Genomic DNA, 17,094 nt, shown 5'->3' with positions numbered 1-17,094 from the left:
ATTACAGCCATGCTGCCAGCACTACAGCTATGCTGCCTGCATTACAGCCATGCTGCCTGCATTACAGCCATGCTGCCTGCGTAAGCGTCACCCCCTTCACTGCTTGTGTCACAACCCTACTTACGTGTGATACGGTGACATCCGTCAAACACAACAATGCTGATGTTGGTGCAGTACGACATCACAGCCTCCACAGCTTCGTCTGTCAGTCTCTCACAGTGACTCATGTGTAACTCCTGTAAACATTAACACATAGTGTAAGCTAACACCACACATACAACATCTCCACCTCTCATAGTTACTCACATACAAGAACATACAGTAAAACCTGAATATATCAGAGAAATGCCAAAAATATTCTTTGGTATATGGAGAAATGGCAAAAATATCTTTTGACCTGCAGGTGCCTTTACTATTGAGGTGGTTTCACTGTATAACTGTCACTTGGGGAAAATGCCGAAAGAAGCGATGGACGACCTTTATGAAGAGATGGTCGTTCCATAGAGGTGACCACTAACATTTTGGTTTCAGTATAGATATGAAACTGACAGCAACGTAAGTAAACCCAGTTAGTTCTATCTGTGTAGCCATTTGCTACGCCACACACAGGATTGTTTGACAGGAACCAGTCTGGCCCTTTGGCAGAGTAAAGAGCTAGGTAAGTAGAGCTATAATCCAGCACGTGGCTGACTACACAGATAATTATTTTATCTACACTGTATTAGTAACAGCATATGATAACTCACATTGAGGGAACCAGCACACGTCCCACTGACCAGACTCAGCACACCTGCATCTGTTACCTGTAATCATCAGAAATAATATACACTCAGTAATGTTCTAAGCCACACCTCAGACATTGGCTGCCCAATAAATTGTGACCCAACAAGCATGACCTATTTCTATTAACAATTATATATTATCTATTCTGACTCTATTGCTATCTATTTAGAGGTTACTGTATTTAATCCTAAAATAGTATCAGATTATAATTAGGAAAAATATTTAGGGAAGAATATATTCGTCCACGTTAGGCTCTATGTATGAAGCCACACGTAGATTAACAGGCCAGTTGCAAAGCGAAGAGCTACACATAGGTAAAGCTAGGTCTATACATGACGGTGCTAATAGTCACGTGACACTGCTGCCACCTGTTGACTTACATCGCTGTATGAGAAGTTGATGTTTCTCAGCAGAGGGCAGTTCTGTCCCAGAGCTATCAGTGACGCGTCTGTTACTCCTGCACAGCCTGCAAGCAATGCCACAGATGACAGATTATAGATTATTGCATCGTACAGTTACACGGTAAAACCTACGCATCAACACGATTTCTGTAATTACCTCCGACATCAAGAGCTGTGAGGCGACGGCAGTGCCGAGATAGCGCCACCAGAGCGGCGTCGGTGATGTTGATGCAGCGACGGAGACAGATGGTGTGCAGGTGTGGACATGCGCTTACGACTTGCAGGATCCCTGCAACATAGGTGGCGCCACCAAAATACAACCTAATCCAGCCACTAGTCAAATTTAATAGATAATCGAGGAATAGTCCTAATTTAGCAGCTACACATTCAAAACATTCAATTCAAACAAACTTGGCATGTAATTAGGAAGAAACCAAATTTGGGACATAAGCCAGCAGTAAACCAAATTTAGTACATATTCTAGCAATAAGCAGATGAACAGATTGGTGCATAATTATATAGCATTCCTAAGCCTGCATCCTATACATCTGCATGTGTAGCATTATGTTTAGGTTTTATAGGTTCAATATATGGATTAGCACAGGTTGATCATACATCGTCCTCATGGATATAGCAAAGAAACACATGGTAAACAAATGATCCAAACTGTCAATCCATCGCAGCTGCCTACACAGCCTACTATTCCCTCTAGCCCTCCTAACCTGAATCACTTACCCTGCGTCGTGATGGTTGTCCTTGGCCGTTTCAGGGAGTTGAGGTCGAGCTTGCGTAGCAGGGTACACTTGGCTACATGTTTCAACCCGTGGTCACTTACATCCCCTTCACTAAGATCGAGGGACAGAACGCGGGCATGCAGCAACTAGAATATGTCAGAAGCAAACACCATAGCAAGTGTTGCCAAAACATTGCTGCGTAGAATACACGAAAAATTCATTCATATGCCAATGGGTTTGAGTGATAGCAGTCTTGTATACCTATAGTACAAAATGCAAACAAGTGACTCAGTTGTAACCCTTTATAAGAGGAGTACTACTCGATAATGCACATTCACAGTGGTAATAGAGAGAGGATTCCTATCTCCTGCCTGAAGATTTCCAAATCAGGGTGTCGGTGTCAGAAACACTTTAGTCTTGACTTTTGTCACAGACTTTTTCTCGTTACCACTCACTGACAGAAACATCGTTAAGTTACAAGAATGAAAAATCTGAGCAAATTTTCTCTTACGTCTACCATGTTCCACTTACTTACGCTGCCCATTTTCCCTACATTGCCATTACCACCCCCAACCTGTCAATGTTGCCAACATTGCTACTATCACATAACATGCCAGTGTTGCCTACATTACCATTACCACCTCCCTACTCTGTCAGTGTTGCCTACCTTGCCATAATCACCTACCCTGTCCTACCCTGCCAATGTTGCCTACCTTGCCAATATTGCCATCACTGATGCGCCCACGTTTGCACACTAGGTGTAGTAGTCTGTCTTTAATGTTTGCTGGCAATCTTTCAACTGCATCTAAATATATATCCACGCAGCTGACCAGGCATTTAATTGACCTGGAATTATAGTTAGTGAATAAATTAAATAGAGTGAAAAAGGAGCCATGAAAAATATGCACCAAGTTTTAAAAGCTACGTTACATAATGCAGTGTCTTTTCCATCTCAGTAATGCGCATTCCCAGTGGATGGAGATACCAAGTATACAAGTAGATGGTTGTTAATGGGGTAATAGATTGGGAGGAAATGTGTGAGACAAAGGCACACTTACATTCACACCATGAGTTTTATTAGATGCACGTACATAAAAAATTCAGCCACATACTTTGGCTTGCATGTCATATATTTTATAGCATTTTTCCCTGCAGCCCTATAAATAAAGTATATATATAATATATATATATATATATATATATGTAGCGAGAGAGAGAGAGGGAGAGTGAGAGAGAGAGATCTCACATCTATATGGTTACGTCGATCTGTCACTCTTGACAATTACTCAATGCTAAAAAGTTTAAGAAACGGAGATAAATAGATAGATAATAGATAGATAGGTAGGTAGATAGATCAGGGTTCTTGTTAATAGCCGGTAACCGGTTATTTTTACCGCCTATCGCGCAATTTGTTACCGGCTATCAATTTGAGAGAAACTCCCACTAAAGGCGGTAAAATATTTAATCCATATTTGAAAAAACGAAGTTTATTTTAAATACTTCCAACCCAAGACTAACTCTGTGCACGGGCGGGTCGCCGGCGAGTTTGTTTACCCTCGTGCGGACACACAGACAAGCGGAAGTTTCATTACATTATAATGTGGATTCAGATTATAAAAATGCAGTGATAATTGAATTCTCAACTTGGCAGATACTACTAAAATAAAGAGGAAATACACTGTTACCTGGACTTTTACTTTACATTTATGATTTTTCTTTTTATACTAGATACTTAATAGCAACAAGAGCCGCAGAGCGTCTGGGCTCATCTGAGGTCTGTGCGTACGATTATAAACGTCAAAAATTTCAGTCGGTGCGAAGTACCATTGGTTAGGCGGCGAGATATGCAAGACACGCAGTTGCGTTACCACAATCATGTTAGGACACGCCCACTATGCGCCAGCAGGGAGGTAGGGGGGAGGTGGGGGGAGGGCGTGGGGATGAGTGCGGGAAGGGCGGGAAGGGAGGTGGGGAGGGGAAGCGGGAGTCGGCGCGGGGGGAGGGGCTCTAAATAGCAAAAAGCAGTGCACTCTTTGTAACAGTCAACAAAGCCATGTTTACCCTCCTTCTTGAGGGGTCAAAAGGTTATCCGACATGACTCTTGAATGTCCAGGGCAGAAGGGACATTTTCATGGTCTTTCAATAAGCCATGAAAAAATGCCTATGGCACCGCTGAAACAAAAAAGTTTTTTCCAATCGCTCCGGAGACCATTGTCCTCAGAAAGTCTTAAAATCTGCCTCGCTGCCAATTGACCTTTGACCTGGGACCTCCAATTTCGCACAAAGTGTGGGTGTGCCCTACCATGATGCTATACACGACTTATCACCGAAGCCTAGGTCGAGCGTTTAGATTTGTGCCGCAATATGCATTTCCTACCTATACTGGGAAGTTAAGGACTGTAGCCGAGTGAAGTTCCCTTCTTACACCGCTTGACCTTATGACCTTTTGACCCAGCTTCGACATCCCAACTCGTTTGACGATCCCCCAACGACCGAATATCGTGACCGTACGTCGACCGGTTTAGAGTGTGCCCAAACTGCTTGACGCACGGCGTCGACGGCCGCAGCGAACGTACGATCACAGACATAAACCGCCGGGACGGACGCACGGACGATCATGCGATTCTACAAGCTGCATCTGACTATGTCAGATGAGCTAAAAACCTAATATCTAAACTACCAAATTCTAGAACCCATACCCAACAAAATAGGCTATTTGTGGGTCAAATCAGAATTTTTTTTTCGGGGGTGCATGCCCCCGGACTCCCCTAGCAGTGCTTCGCGCCTTCGCCGCTCGCCCTACCGTCGGTGCCGGAAAAACAGTTACCTGCTATTCATTGTCAAATTACCTGCTTTGTCAAAAGTTAACAAGAACCCTGTAGATATACTTTAAACAAGTGCCGCAGTGCGACAGGGCTCATCTGGTGTCTGGTGTTCTGCTGATAAATTCATTTGTGCATAGCAAGACGTCTTATACATAAGTCTTCTTTATTCTTGTTTGACTTTCGTAGCCAATTGGAACAAATATATCAGCTACACTTTCGCACCCACCTAATCTCTATGCATTGCAGACACATGTGCATTGCAGGTTGGCAGGCAACAATTATGATTAGAAGCGTGCCAGCCATGGGCTGCTCCGTGTTTTTGCCTACCCACATGAGCATTCACTGATTCAGCCTTCAGGGTGCTATAGACAGACTGCTTTAGAAAATAATATGATCTAAGGAGCATAAACCTTGTTCAACAAACTTTTGCCTTTGCAATTAAACTGTGCAACTGTAGCCTCACGTTCACACAGGCATGGGCTCTAATAATAGCAAACCCGGCAATCAAATTGTTTCTAACAGTAAACAAATCCATGTTTAACCCTCCTCTTGAGGGTCAAAAGGTTATCCGACACTTACTCTTCGCATGTCAGCGGAAAGTACATTTCATGGTCCTTTCAATAAAGCCATAAAAATGGTAAGTCACCGCTGAAACAAAAAAGTTTTTCAATCGCTCCGTCAGACCATGCCCTCAGAAAATGTTTAAAATCTGCCTTGTGCCCCATTGACCTTTGACCTGTGCCCTCCAATTTCGGCACAGTGATGGCTTTTCCTACCATGATGCTATACACCGACTATCACAAGCCTAGGTCAAGCCGTTTAGATTTGTGCCGCAATTCTGCATTTCTTCCCTATACCTTAAGTTAAGGAGTGAATGTTCCTTCTTTTACACCTCTTGACCTTTGACCTTTAACCCTCAGCATCGACATCCCAACTCTTTTTGGGGTTCCCCCCCCACGTCCCGAATATCGTGACCGTACGTCGAGCGGTTAAGATTTGTGCCCAACTGTTGACGGACGGACGCACGGACGGCCGGACGTACGGACAATCATGCGATTCTACAAGCTGCACCTGACTACGTCAGATGAGCTAAAAATAATAATATTTAAAGAGGGATATATTTAAGATTAAGAATCCAGCATACAGAGAAAGAAGGTATAGCCAGTAGGCAGAGGGGGAGTCGCTCAGTCAGTGCAGAGTAGCGGAAGAAGCAAATTTGCAAATTATGGCACCATGCACCAGCCACTTGAAGTGTGACGGCACGACGTACACGTTGGTGGCATGGTGTCACTGCCGCTCATAGGGTCTATGCACCCCAGGGTACTGCCGGAACATACCCTGGTAACTATCTGATATGGTTAGGGTTAGGGTTATATTAGGGTTAGGGAGTAGGTGTAGGCGACTCCCTAGACTCGTTAGTGGAGTAGGCGAGGTACGGTCTGGCATATTAGATAGTACCAGGGTACGTACCGGTATACCGGATCGTACCCAGGGTACGTTCCAGCAGAAATAGACCCTCTCAGCGTCACTGCCAGAGGCTGTCTGCAGGTCTGTGTCACATGATGGACGTTTATCACTGTAAACTTTGCTTATACAATAAATTACTTACATAATGTGAATGCAAAAAAGCGCATGCAATTGCATTGCTCAGACTGCAAAATCGATCAGATTGTTACAGAACATGTGGGAGAACAACTGTGTCACGTGTGTGAACGCTAAGCCTAAAGTAAGGACCAGGTAGGTGTAAAGGAGTAGACGTTGAAACAGGAAGGTAATGTAAAACTAAAACTAGAGTAGGAAGATAGTGTTACGGTAAATAGCGCGATCTGGGAAATAGGGAGAAAGCCTATTGTTTGTCTATTGTTTGTGTTCATTCATCTGATCGCATGCAGGGGGCGTTGTAGTGCTGGGAAATACTGCGATGTAAGTAACGTAACGACTTAGCAGTATTTCCCGTGTCGCACTATTTACCACAGCTTGGCCGGGAAATAGGGTAAATAGGAAAACTATCTCACTAGGGAGACTATCTCCCTAAATTTCCCAGATTGCACTATTTACCGCAGCTTGGCCGGTAAATAGGGAGAATACCTCCCTATTTCCCAGATCGCACTATTAACGCTGAGAGGGTCTAGTCTCTATGTCCCCCAGGGTACTATCGGAGGGTACCCTGGTACTATCTAATATGCCGGACTGTACCTCGCCTACTCCACTAACGAGTCTAGGGAGTCGCCTACGCCTACTCCCTAACCCGGCCTAACCCTAACCGGTGGCGCAAATCCGATAGTACCCTGGGAGACATAGACCCTATGAGCACTATTAACTGTGACGTCAACGCCTACGACAACAGCAACCAGTAGCACATGTCAATGTCATAAGCGAATGTATATAATACACCAGGGTCCCACACTAGAATTGAGAAAGGAAGAGGGTGGATAAGTGACATTTTCATATTTAAAAGCCGAGTTCAAGCAGAATACGAGAGTCGGTTTTTAACATACTGTGAAAAGAGTGTTGCTACGCGAACCGGTTTCATACTCGTAGCATCGGCCATAACAACAACAAATATCATGCAGAGTTTGTATCAACATTTACCATCCAAGACTAGTACCATTCAATAATAATTTATTTGAATAAATATTCAATTAAGCACTGTTAAATTACTTGTTCAAGTTAAAACAATACTTTGTTTTATAATTAATTATATTTAACATCATATAACTTAGATTTTACGATGCACCTAGTTTTGCGTCTACGATTCGGAATAAGCGCCTTATTACAGAGGTACTGACGTCATTACAGCTGACGTACTTATTCACATCATACAAAATGGCGAACATGTCTCCAACGAAATCAGCTATCCAGTCTGTTTTTAAGCGTTTGCGGGCCTTACCTAATAATAAGGTAAGTGTTTGTTGTTGTTTTGCGTGAATATGTTTAGAGGAAACTCAAGATGTAATATTTTGTGCTAAAAAATGCTCATTAGGGCAAGGTTTTTCAGCAGTAAATTGTTACGACGTCACCACCCGGAATCGTATTTTCATTCAATCCTGGCATACGTGATCATGGGTTGATGTCTCAGTTGTGCTAGTGTGGTCAGGATGTCCGCTGAGGTAAATTAAGGCGCGAGTCGCCTAAGGATGTGCAGGCACGCACATACACAACTGTCAACAAGTATTATATGGCGGAAGTATTATTATAGCTTAGGGCGGTGGAACTGGAAGTTGGAACTCCAAACACACTAGTCACTATATAAGTACCTCATAACCTCATACTCATACTATCATAGTCATAAGTGTTAATCTTCAAAAGTTCTGGGGATTATAAGTATAACGAAGATGGAGAGAGAAGTGGATCAAGTTGGTAGATCCACACTGCGGATCGCAGCAGAGAAGGTTGTAAATTTGCTATTTACTTTAGGATGAAGGAAGTGAATTCCAATACGGAATCACAGAGACAAAGAAGCTAAACTTAAAAGTATCCTTAGAAGTTTGTACATGCCGAAAACAGTGAACACGCTCAGATGAGCGGGTGCAGCGAACAGGCTTCATTAAGCAAGAGGGGGACTGTCACCTTTTTTTACCAATACTTTGTCCAAGTATTAATTGTTTGTGGTGTATTCTGGATCATTCCACTCATAAAACTGGTGGGAAGATTATCCCTTGACCTGAGTCGAGCAATTTCCATTATAAATTGATGCGTGCCCATTCGCAGCAGGAAGTGCTGTTGAATTGATTCTCGTGTTTTTGCTGCCAAAAATTGACAAGAGCCTTAGTGCCTAATCCGTACTGACAGTAGGTAGCTGGTAGTTCAACACGCACTATAAGTTCCAATGATATCACCCCATTCCCCTTAAAATGTTTCATCTACCTATCTAATGTTTCTTATGTCTTGAAGTATCTTGGTACATGCTTCTATTAGTCACTTTATTTATTGAAAGGTTCCCTATCACTTATCATAATCACTTGTGTAATCAGAGGCGTATCTAGGAAAAACAGCACCCGGGGCAAGTGCTAAAATTGCGCCCCTTCCAACTTCTGACGCCAATGAAAAAAATGAAGAAAAAAATGGAATGTTGAGTTTTTGGTTGTTCCTCAGATTAGGATGCCAATACTTCTAAACTACAGCTACTATCCCAGGTCCAGGTAACAGGGGCGTGTGCAGGATTTGTACAAGGGGGGTCTAACCGTAACCCAAACTTGTGACAACGCGAAGGGTGGTCTGAGGGGGCCCTCCCCCAGAATTTTTTTAAAATTAGACCCCCTTAGATGCGTTTTCTGCGCGAGCAGGGGGGGGGTCCGGACCCCCTGGACCCCCTCTGTACACGCCCCTGGGTAATCAACTTGTCAAATAAAGGATTGAATTATTTTAAGTTATCATTTAGTAGGCAGATTGTTTTTTTTCCTTTGCCTTTTTGCATTTTTTTTTACCTTTGCCTTTTTTTGCGCCTCCCCCTGAACATGGCGCCCGGGGCCCGTGCCCCCCTTGCCCCCCCCCTAGATACACCACTGTGTGTAATCTACAATCGATCAATGGGTTGGTATCTAATAATAAATGTAACAAAGACCATTTATATAGTTTGGCTCTCTGCATGGTAAGGAATGTTCATGCCAATTATTGCAGTGCACAGTGCGGTCATTACAGATGTAGGACAGTGGTATAATTGCCAGTTATAAATTTAGGTCAAACTCTGTCTGAAAGCGTTTCATTCACCTGTGTTTCACCTATTAACCAGGGTAGTGCAAGTCTGTAGCATATATCTATAAGTGATTAGTGTGTAACATGAGAGTAAATCATTTCTACAGCAGATAACCCTGCAGTATTTTTACAGCTGGTAAGACTAAGTGTATAATGCTTATGTAGTCAGATGACAGTCTATATCATTTCTATATGTGTTAGCTACATAGCGTTATTACAATTGCATGAAATGCGTGTCAGCATTTCTTAATGTAATAATTGCACAGCATTTATACAATTATATTAAAAGTGTATCTAGCATTTGCGCGGATAATATAAATGTATGACGTTTCTACAGGTGTGCTTTGATTGTGGTACAAACAACCCGACATGGGCAACAGTCACCTACGGGGTGTTCATCTGTATCGACTGCTCGGCCATTCACCGGTCACTCGGCGTCCACCTGTCCTTTGTCCGGTCAACACAGCTCGACACTAACTGGACATGGCTGCAGCTGAGAGCAATGCAGGTCGGAGGAAATGCCAATGCGGTAAGTTTAACCGTAGTCAGTCGACATGATTTGTCAATCTTCGTATCAAATCGTGCCAATCAATCATGCCCTGGTATTTTTTAGAAGCTGGGTATACTAGCGCATCTTTGGCAAAATCAAGAAAATTATATTAGGAAGTCCAGGATTGCCAGATCACTGTATGTGGGCCGTCTGTTACAGACATGGGAAACATGGTACAATGTACCAGATTTTAAAATTTATTGTCACCAGCTGGTAATTACATGAATTTGACTGAATTTCTCCAACAACAGTTGTCTTTGAGTTGTCAGAAAAATATTAGTGACTAAGTAACAGCTTGCATTATTTTTTTAGAAAGCATGGTAAATAACAGTAACACATAGAAGTATAAGTATTCCTTCACACATGAGTACTTAGTGTCAGCTGTGCGTACAGAAGTCTTACATTTGTTTGAATTTTGCAGACTGCATTCTTCACGCAACACAACTGCACGACTAAGGACTCAAAGCAGAAGTACTCGAGTAGAACAGCACAGCTCTACAAGGATAAGGTGCACCATCTCGCCTCACAGGCCATGAGGCTTCACGGAACCCAGGTACTGTACATGTACATGCACATACGGGGGGGGGGGGCACTCATGGGGGGGGGGGCACTCATGCACGTGTGCACACACTCATTCTGTGTACATACTTGCAGTACATGTAGATAGGATCTGCTCAAAGGAGTAGTGGCCTCATGGGTCGTTCTAGCAAGTTCCTGGCTCTAGCACAATGCGTATGCTTGTCAAATGTATAAAAACCCATTCATAGTGACCAATAGCGACCAATTTATGATGTCAAGGAGTAGCATGCATACCGAATCCATTTCATTGCTTGTTTCTTTTTACCAGCACTGAGTATCATTAGAATGACTCATGCTCCTTTAATCTACAGTTGAACATAGACAGTCACCACGAGCCAACATCTCCCGAACAGAAGGAGATAGATTTCTTCTCACAGCACGCCGAAAATGAGGGGGACAGTCTAAAGAACGGCATTTCCACCATACCACAGCCAATCAAGAATGGGCAAGCCTTGTCGCAAACAACAAGTGAGCATCTCTGCGCTACTCTCATAGAGTGCTGCACAATAGGAAATTTGCGACAAGAAATTTGCAAGTGTTGATTGGATCAGGAGAAATTGTACGAGTGCCAGTTCAGACAAATTCAATATTATTAAATTACAAATATTATTATTATCTTTATCTGGAAGATGTTGCACATTCATTTGTTCTTTTTGCAGACCCAACGGAGGGCCCCAGTGTGCAGGCAGCACTAAGCATCTCTCCAACGCAAGCGCTTGCAAAAGCTGAACCAAGAAAGTCAACCATTGGCGCTCGCAAACCAGCAAGCAAGTCGGTAAGTTGGCAGCGTGGGGCTGCAGTACACAGGTGTGTAAACCATCGCTGCATGTATAGCATGGCATGTAAAGCCCTTGCATTCACATGCGACGATTCTAATAGCTGTAGATTACGAAAAACTGATCCAAGACAACCTGCCAGCCACTGCTGTTTCCTGGCATCTCAGTTACAAAGAAGGTCTTGTATAAACTGATCAATGTTGCTGCCATTTTTCAGGGATTGGGGGCCAGAAAGGGAGGGTTCGGAGCTCAGAAGGTGAAGACAGATTTCTCCAAACTGGAGAAACAGGCGCAGTTGGCAGACGAACAAAAAGCTGCGTCGTCCATGTCCGTTACTACGGAAACCAGAAGCAAAGAAGAAGAAGAAGCGCAGGGGTAAGTATAGCATTGCTAGTTGCAGTGAAGTTGTGCATCTGCGTATGTTCACAGTTGTGTATGCATATACCTGATCTGGTCTCTTGGAACTTGGGCTTTTCTTCTATTTTCACGTGTGTGCATGCGTGCGTGCATGCGTGTGTGAAAACAAAGATGTTAGTGTGTCTGTTTATTACAGTGCATCCATGAGACTCGTCTACCAAGATATAAGCATGGAGAGGAAGAAACAAGAACACAAGATGAAGCAGACTGATCCAAAGAAGGCTGAACAGATGGAGAGACTGGGCATGGGTGGACTGGGTGCTCCCAAGTACGTAATATACAGACACAGTGTTCTCCCCGTGCCCTTGACGCATGTCGCATGCGACATGCCTTCAGCTAATTTGCGGTGTCCCATAAATCCTGCATGTGTTGATAGCCTAATCAACATGCATTAATTTCCAGCTGTGTTAACTTTTTACAATCCTAACACAGTCATGCTGTGTTTTCTAAAATTGATGTATACATTTCCAATCTGATCGAGCTCACCTGTGTTTAGAGGGCTGCTTGTGACATGCATAATTAACTCCAATTAGCAGGCGGGGATGAATTGCCCGATTACTTGGCGTGCTTTTAGGAATTTCTGCGGAGAACCCTGAGACATGGTAGCTTGCTAACTAATCCTTAGTAGTGGCCATAGTTTTTACCCTGCAGTGGTGTGATTATGTCTGTGTAAACGTGGTTTTCTCCTGGCAGGGGTGTGTGGTTACGTCTGTGTAACCGTGGTTTTCTGCTTGCAGGGGTGTGAGTCATTCTGCCATCTCTGACATGAAGGTCATAGAACAGGAGACTCCCATCTCCCAGCAGCGAGTCGCGGGACGATCTCGCGGTCGCTGCGACAGCGACGATCAAGACTTTGAGGTGCTATCCTTTTCATCCGGTCCACCAAAGTAAGTGCAGCACAGCAAGCATTGGTACAGCACAGCAAGTATCTAAATTAATATAGTTTAGGAAACATTGATTAGTATACTGTAGCATAGCATGGTAAGCATTGTTTAATATGGCCTGTTAAGCATTTGGTTAGTATGTTAGAGCAGTGTGTTGATGACGTTACGTCTGAATGTACTTTGATCCTTCACCGCCAATGCATCCTCTCTAATCACCAGGTACAATGATAACCCATTCTCTAGCAGTAGAGGGCGCTACACTCTAGAAGATGACCTGTACGGGCCGAAGAAAGAGAGTCGGTTCAACAGTAAGGCCGACTCCTGGGAGACGGAGGAGAAGCCAAGGTCCGGATCATTCTTTGATGAAGCCATTCCTAAACCGGAACGTGACACTGAGGCCAGGTACTTGATAGAAGAGGGTCGGGTGGTATGTTGAAGGTTGGGATCCGAATGGGTGGGGTACGATAGCATGGAATGTTATTTGATTAGTTAATGAAGAGTGGCATTGAATGATATTAGATTGGTTAAAGTATGGTCGCTAGGAATGGTATTACATTGGTCTGGGTAGGGTGGTATGGAATGGTATTAGATTGGTCTGGGTAGGGTGGCATGGAATGGTATTAGATTGGGTAGGGTATGGTGGCTGGGAATGGTATTAGATTGGTCTGGGTAGGCTGGCATGGAATGGTATTAGATGGGGTAGGGTATGGTGGCTTAACATGGTATTAGATTGGTCAGGGAAGGGTGGCATGGAATGGTATTAGATTGGGTAGGGTATAGGGGCTTAGAATGGTATTAGATTGGTCAGGGTAGGGTGGCATGGAAGGGTATTAGATTGGTCTGGGTTGGGTGGCATAGAAGGGTGTTAGATTTGGTGAGGTAGGGTGGGATGGGATGAGATGGTAGGGCGTCAGGTGTACGATGTTTTAGCGTGAGTGAGGTGTTCACCTGGACTGTTTTTCTGTCAGGTCGGGCAGGAATCGTAAGTCCGTGGATCCTGTGAATGACAGCGGTACAGCGCAGAAGAAATTTGGTGGTGCCAAGTCCATATCATCTGACCAGTACTTTGCAGATGATAATAACATGAATGTAAGAGTCACTAGTTTACAAATTCTAGCAATTCTGTATAATTTTGTCAGAATTGTGATCTAACAATGCGGAGATAATTCTGAATAATTACATAACACAGACAAACCAGTGTTAGCAGACACAGATACCTGTCTATAAATGACACTTATAGTATTTCCCTAAAGTGGCAGTACAGTGATGCCACTTTTACGAATCGGAACACCGTCCATAAACGAACGTTTTTGTTAGGGGAGTCGCCCTTAAGCGACCCACCCACGTAAGTGTTTAACTGGAATTCCATCGAGTTCGGTAGTAATTCTGCTTAGTTTCCGGAGTAAACTCTCGCATTGTTTTTTTTTCTTTGTCAGTGGGAACGTAGGCAGAACCTGCAGAGGTTTGAAGGCAGCAAGGGCATCTCGAGCGCGGACTACTTCGACGACGGCCGCACGCCCACCAAGCAACGCGCGTCGTACGACTACGGCAACATGGCGCCCGATATCTCGGGGCTCAAGGACGGAATGAAGGACGGTGTGACCAAGATGGCGGGAAGACTGTCGACGATGGCAAACAGCGTCGTTAATACCATACAGGTGAACTTTTTTCAGCTAGTTGTTGACACTGTATAGTAGCTGAGTAGGTAACGTGAATAGATGGGGTCACTAACCATTGATTGTGTGAATTCTGTGGCACTATATTGGTGGGACGACAGTATTTGGGTTGTCATTCGATTTATCAACAACAGTATCGCTGATAATAGCAGAAAGCTAACTTACATTTAGTGGTGTATATAAAGTCTTGCCAATGTACAATTTTTCATTTCGGATTCCATTACGTTGAATTTCTCTTTGCTTTCCTTTCAGGACCGCTACAGTTAATTGAAAATGCCAGTAGAGGGCACTAGTAGCCTGTGGAAGGTCAGAGGAACATAGGAGGAAGAGACGTGTTGGTAAAATCTCGCTGTCAACCACATAACGTGTGCGACCGGACACAGTTCGGGACAACTATTGGCTCACCAGGGTCGTAACAGTAAACTGTTAATCCAAGAAACAGTTCTTCCTAGGACCATTTATATCAGTATCTTAGCTGTAACTTGATAGGTGTTTGTTTGTGTAACAGTGACTACGTTGACGAGTAACAACAGGTTACTGACATCATTCAAACATGGGTTTTTGGTGGCTTTAGCTCGAATATTGTCTTCTATCAGAGTAATTTGGGGGCAACTTGCCCGTAGTGATGTAACGTTTGTACAGAGAAGTAAATAGAAGCTCATTTATAATGGTCACTCAATAACTAGGTCCGGTGATGCTTTTCGGCGCTATCAGTGCCATCTGCCTGTGATCAGCGAGCGTTTTCACTGTCGTATCCATGGTGATCGTGATGTCTGGTGTCGCGATAACGCGACAGGCACTATAGTTCCCACGTATTTTCCTATTCGGAAATGTCCTGTTCACGTCACCATGACAGCAGACGATTCGATGATGACACGTGACAATGTGTGATTCAGTGATGTCACGTGACGAAGCGCGATTCAGTGTCACGCGACGTACACGTGATTCGATGACGTCATATGACGATACGCCCCCGCGCGTTTGCAAGTGTAATTTTTCTTCAGCGAGACTATGAGTGGGAAGAGTTGGTTGGCGGTTTAGTTGGCACTGCGCCAACGCATGTTGTCCTTCACCCGCCCACCCACCGATGTACTAACCTCCGCCGCTCTTGTGATCGCGATATCTCATTCTCGATCTTCGTGACGACGCGTCGTGTCCGACGGGTATTCGACGGCGTGTAGATTTCGCGTAGTGGTGCCTGCGTATCTGTGAGGTGTACCTGTAACAGGTGGGACTGTCACTGCTGTGGCCCTGCATTGCCACATATATGAAACCCTCTAATCCTGACAGCATCAGGAAAGGGAAAATCTAAGGTTTGGCGGTCATCCGTGTGTATGCTTCAACAAATTTAACGCGAATTGCGTCGCGATTGGCTCAGCGTGTGAGCGACTAGACACGGGTGCAGACCCCCGTAAGTATTTACAACTTGAGCTGTCTAAGTAATCGGGTTTTTTTTCGTTGAACTGGTTGGCCGCCAGACCATGAATTTACCGGTTAATTACCGGTACTCCTTATCGACAAGTTTTTCGTGTACTCCTGTTATTTTTGTTGTTATTATGAGAGGATATAATTTATTTCTTTTTGGGGTATTAGAAGTGGTGAGGGATTGGCACGGTGTGGTGGTTCTATTGTTGTTTACTAATCAATTATTAATGTGTTGTTATTATTTGGCAATTAGGACTGAATGATTTGTAATATTTGAAATGTATCGGATTAATAAATGTGGGACAATGATGTTGCGAAATGTAAAAATGTGATTATATATTTGTCAATTATTGCGTAAGATAATACTATCATCGGTCAAGGACTCAAGATTAATCTTGATATGGTAAAATATCATATGCATCATTATTATTGACCGTTTTGCTAAAAATTGCGAAAAAAAAAATAAAGATGGTAATAGGATTATCGTTTCTCCATTTCTATGTTGTCAAGTGGAAACTTGATACAAATGTAATGTAATTGAATTAGGTCACTATCTATTATTGCTAACTGCTCGCTTGTGATGGTTAAGAAACTTTATGTGCCATTGATTATAATATAACTGAATAACTCATAATATAATCAATTAATTCGTTGAGTACATTTTTAATGGGAATGGACAGCAATTCATGTTGCCATCAGTCTATTTAAACTGTGTGTATATGAATATGTTCAAACATTCAGTGTGCTACTGGTCTCTGTGTGGTTGGGTATTATGATTTATTTATAACAACCGTTCGTGCTCAGGATACCTAAACAAAAGAATTAACAATTCCTTGCTAGGATACCTGAACAAATAATTAACAATTCATAGCTAGGAAACCTAAACAAAAGAATCAACAATTCATGGCCGTGGCACCTGAGCATAAGGAACCTTCATAACGAGTCACTTCATTCCTATATCGAGTCAAAATCTATTTACATCTCTCTGTGCATTTACATATACGCAACCAATAAAGGCTAACAGTGCTAGGATAAACACGAGCAATGAGCACCATAAAATCATGCCTGTAATGAGAAACTAGTTTCTCTCTAGCGCGCGCTCGATCTCTATCTCTAGAGAGAGAAAGAGAGAGAGAGAGAGAGAGAGAGAGAGAGAGAGAGAGAGAGAGAGAGAGAGAGAGAGAGAGAGAGAGAGAGAGAGAGAGAGAAAAAAAAGTGCGAAATATCCTGTGGAAACGCAACGAATTTACAAAGAAAATCTGAGCGCATAGGAACACCTGGAAAGGCTTTAGCGGGACCAAAAGCTCCAGTATCAAGGCCATTGCCTCCTGTCACTTATTAGTTTAGTC

The 17,094-nt window shown here is 43.4% G+C and overlaps 2 protein-coding genes across 2 annotated transcripts in view; one reads left to right on the top strand and one right to left on the bottom strand.

The window, feature by feature from the left end:
• LOC106806689 (protein AMN1 homolog) overlaps positions 1-7,306 on the bottom strand; it is an 8,709-nt gene extending 1,403 nt beyond the window's left edge. The window contains exons 1-7 of the mRNA XM_014808700.1: positions 7,242-7,306; positions 2,632-2,764; positions 1,920-2,064; positions 1,342-1,473; positions 1,164-1,249; positions 747-803; positions 125-236 (exon numbers count right to left, since the gene is read on the bottom strand). Of these exons, the coding sequence (XP_014664186.1) occupies positions 125-236; positions 747-803; positions 1,164-1,249; positions 1,342-1,473; positions 1,920-2,064; positions 2,632-2,764; positions 7,242-7,294 (718 nt within the window). The 5' untranslated portion in view covers positions 7,295-7,306. The remainder of the gene's footprint in view (positions 1-124; positions 237-746; positions 804-1,163; positions 1,250-1,341; positions 1,474-1,919; positions 2,065-2,631; positions 2,765-7,241) is intronic.
• A 254-nt stretch (positions 7,307-7,560) lies between these two features.
• Positions 7,561-16,228, top strand: LOC106806693 (ADP-ribosylation factor GTPase-activating protein 2-like). The gene is made up of 12 exons (XM_014808705.1): positions 7,561-7,644; positions 9,776-9,967; positions 10,410-10,541; positions 10,879-11,035; positions 11,227-11,342; positions 11,561-11,718; positions 11,897-12,028; positions 12,498-12,647; positions 12,864-13,046; positions 13,613-13,733; positions 14,081-14,302; positions 14,573-16,228. The coding sequence occupies exons 1-12, from the start codon at positions 7,570-7,572 to the stop codon at positions 14,585-14,587; spliced, it is 1,653 nt and encodes a 550-aa protein (XP_014664191.1). The 5' UTR covers positions 7,561-7,569; the 3' UTR covers positions 14,588-16,228.
• Positions 16,229-17,094: the final 866 nt, after the last annotated feature.

This window comes from Priapulus caudatus, unplaced genomic scaffold, assembly GCF_000485595.1.
Source record: "Priapulus caudatus unplaced genomic scaffold, Priapulus_caudatus-5.0.1 Scaffold174, whole genome shotgun sequence".
In the NCBI taxonomy this organism is placed as follows: domain Eukaryota; kingdom Metazoa; phylum Priapulida; class Priapulimorpha; order Priapulimorphida; family Priapulidae; genus Priapulus; species Priapulus caudatus.
This window is presented reverse-complemented; position numbering and strand designations above follow the sequence as displayed.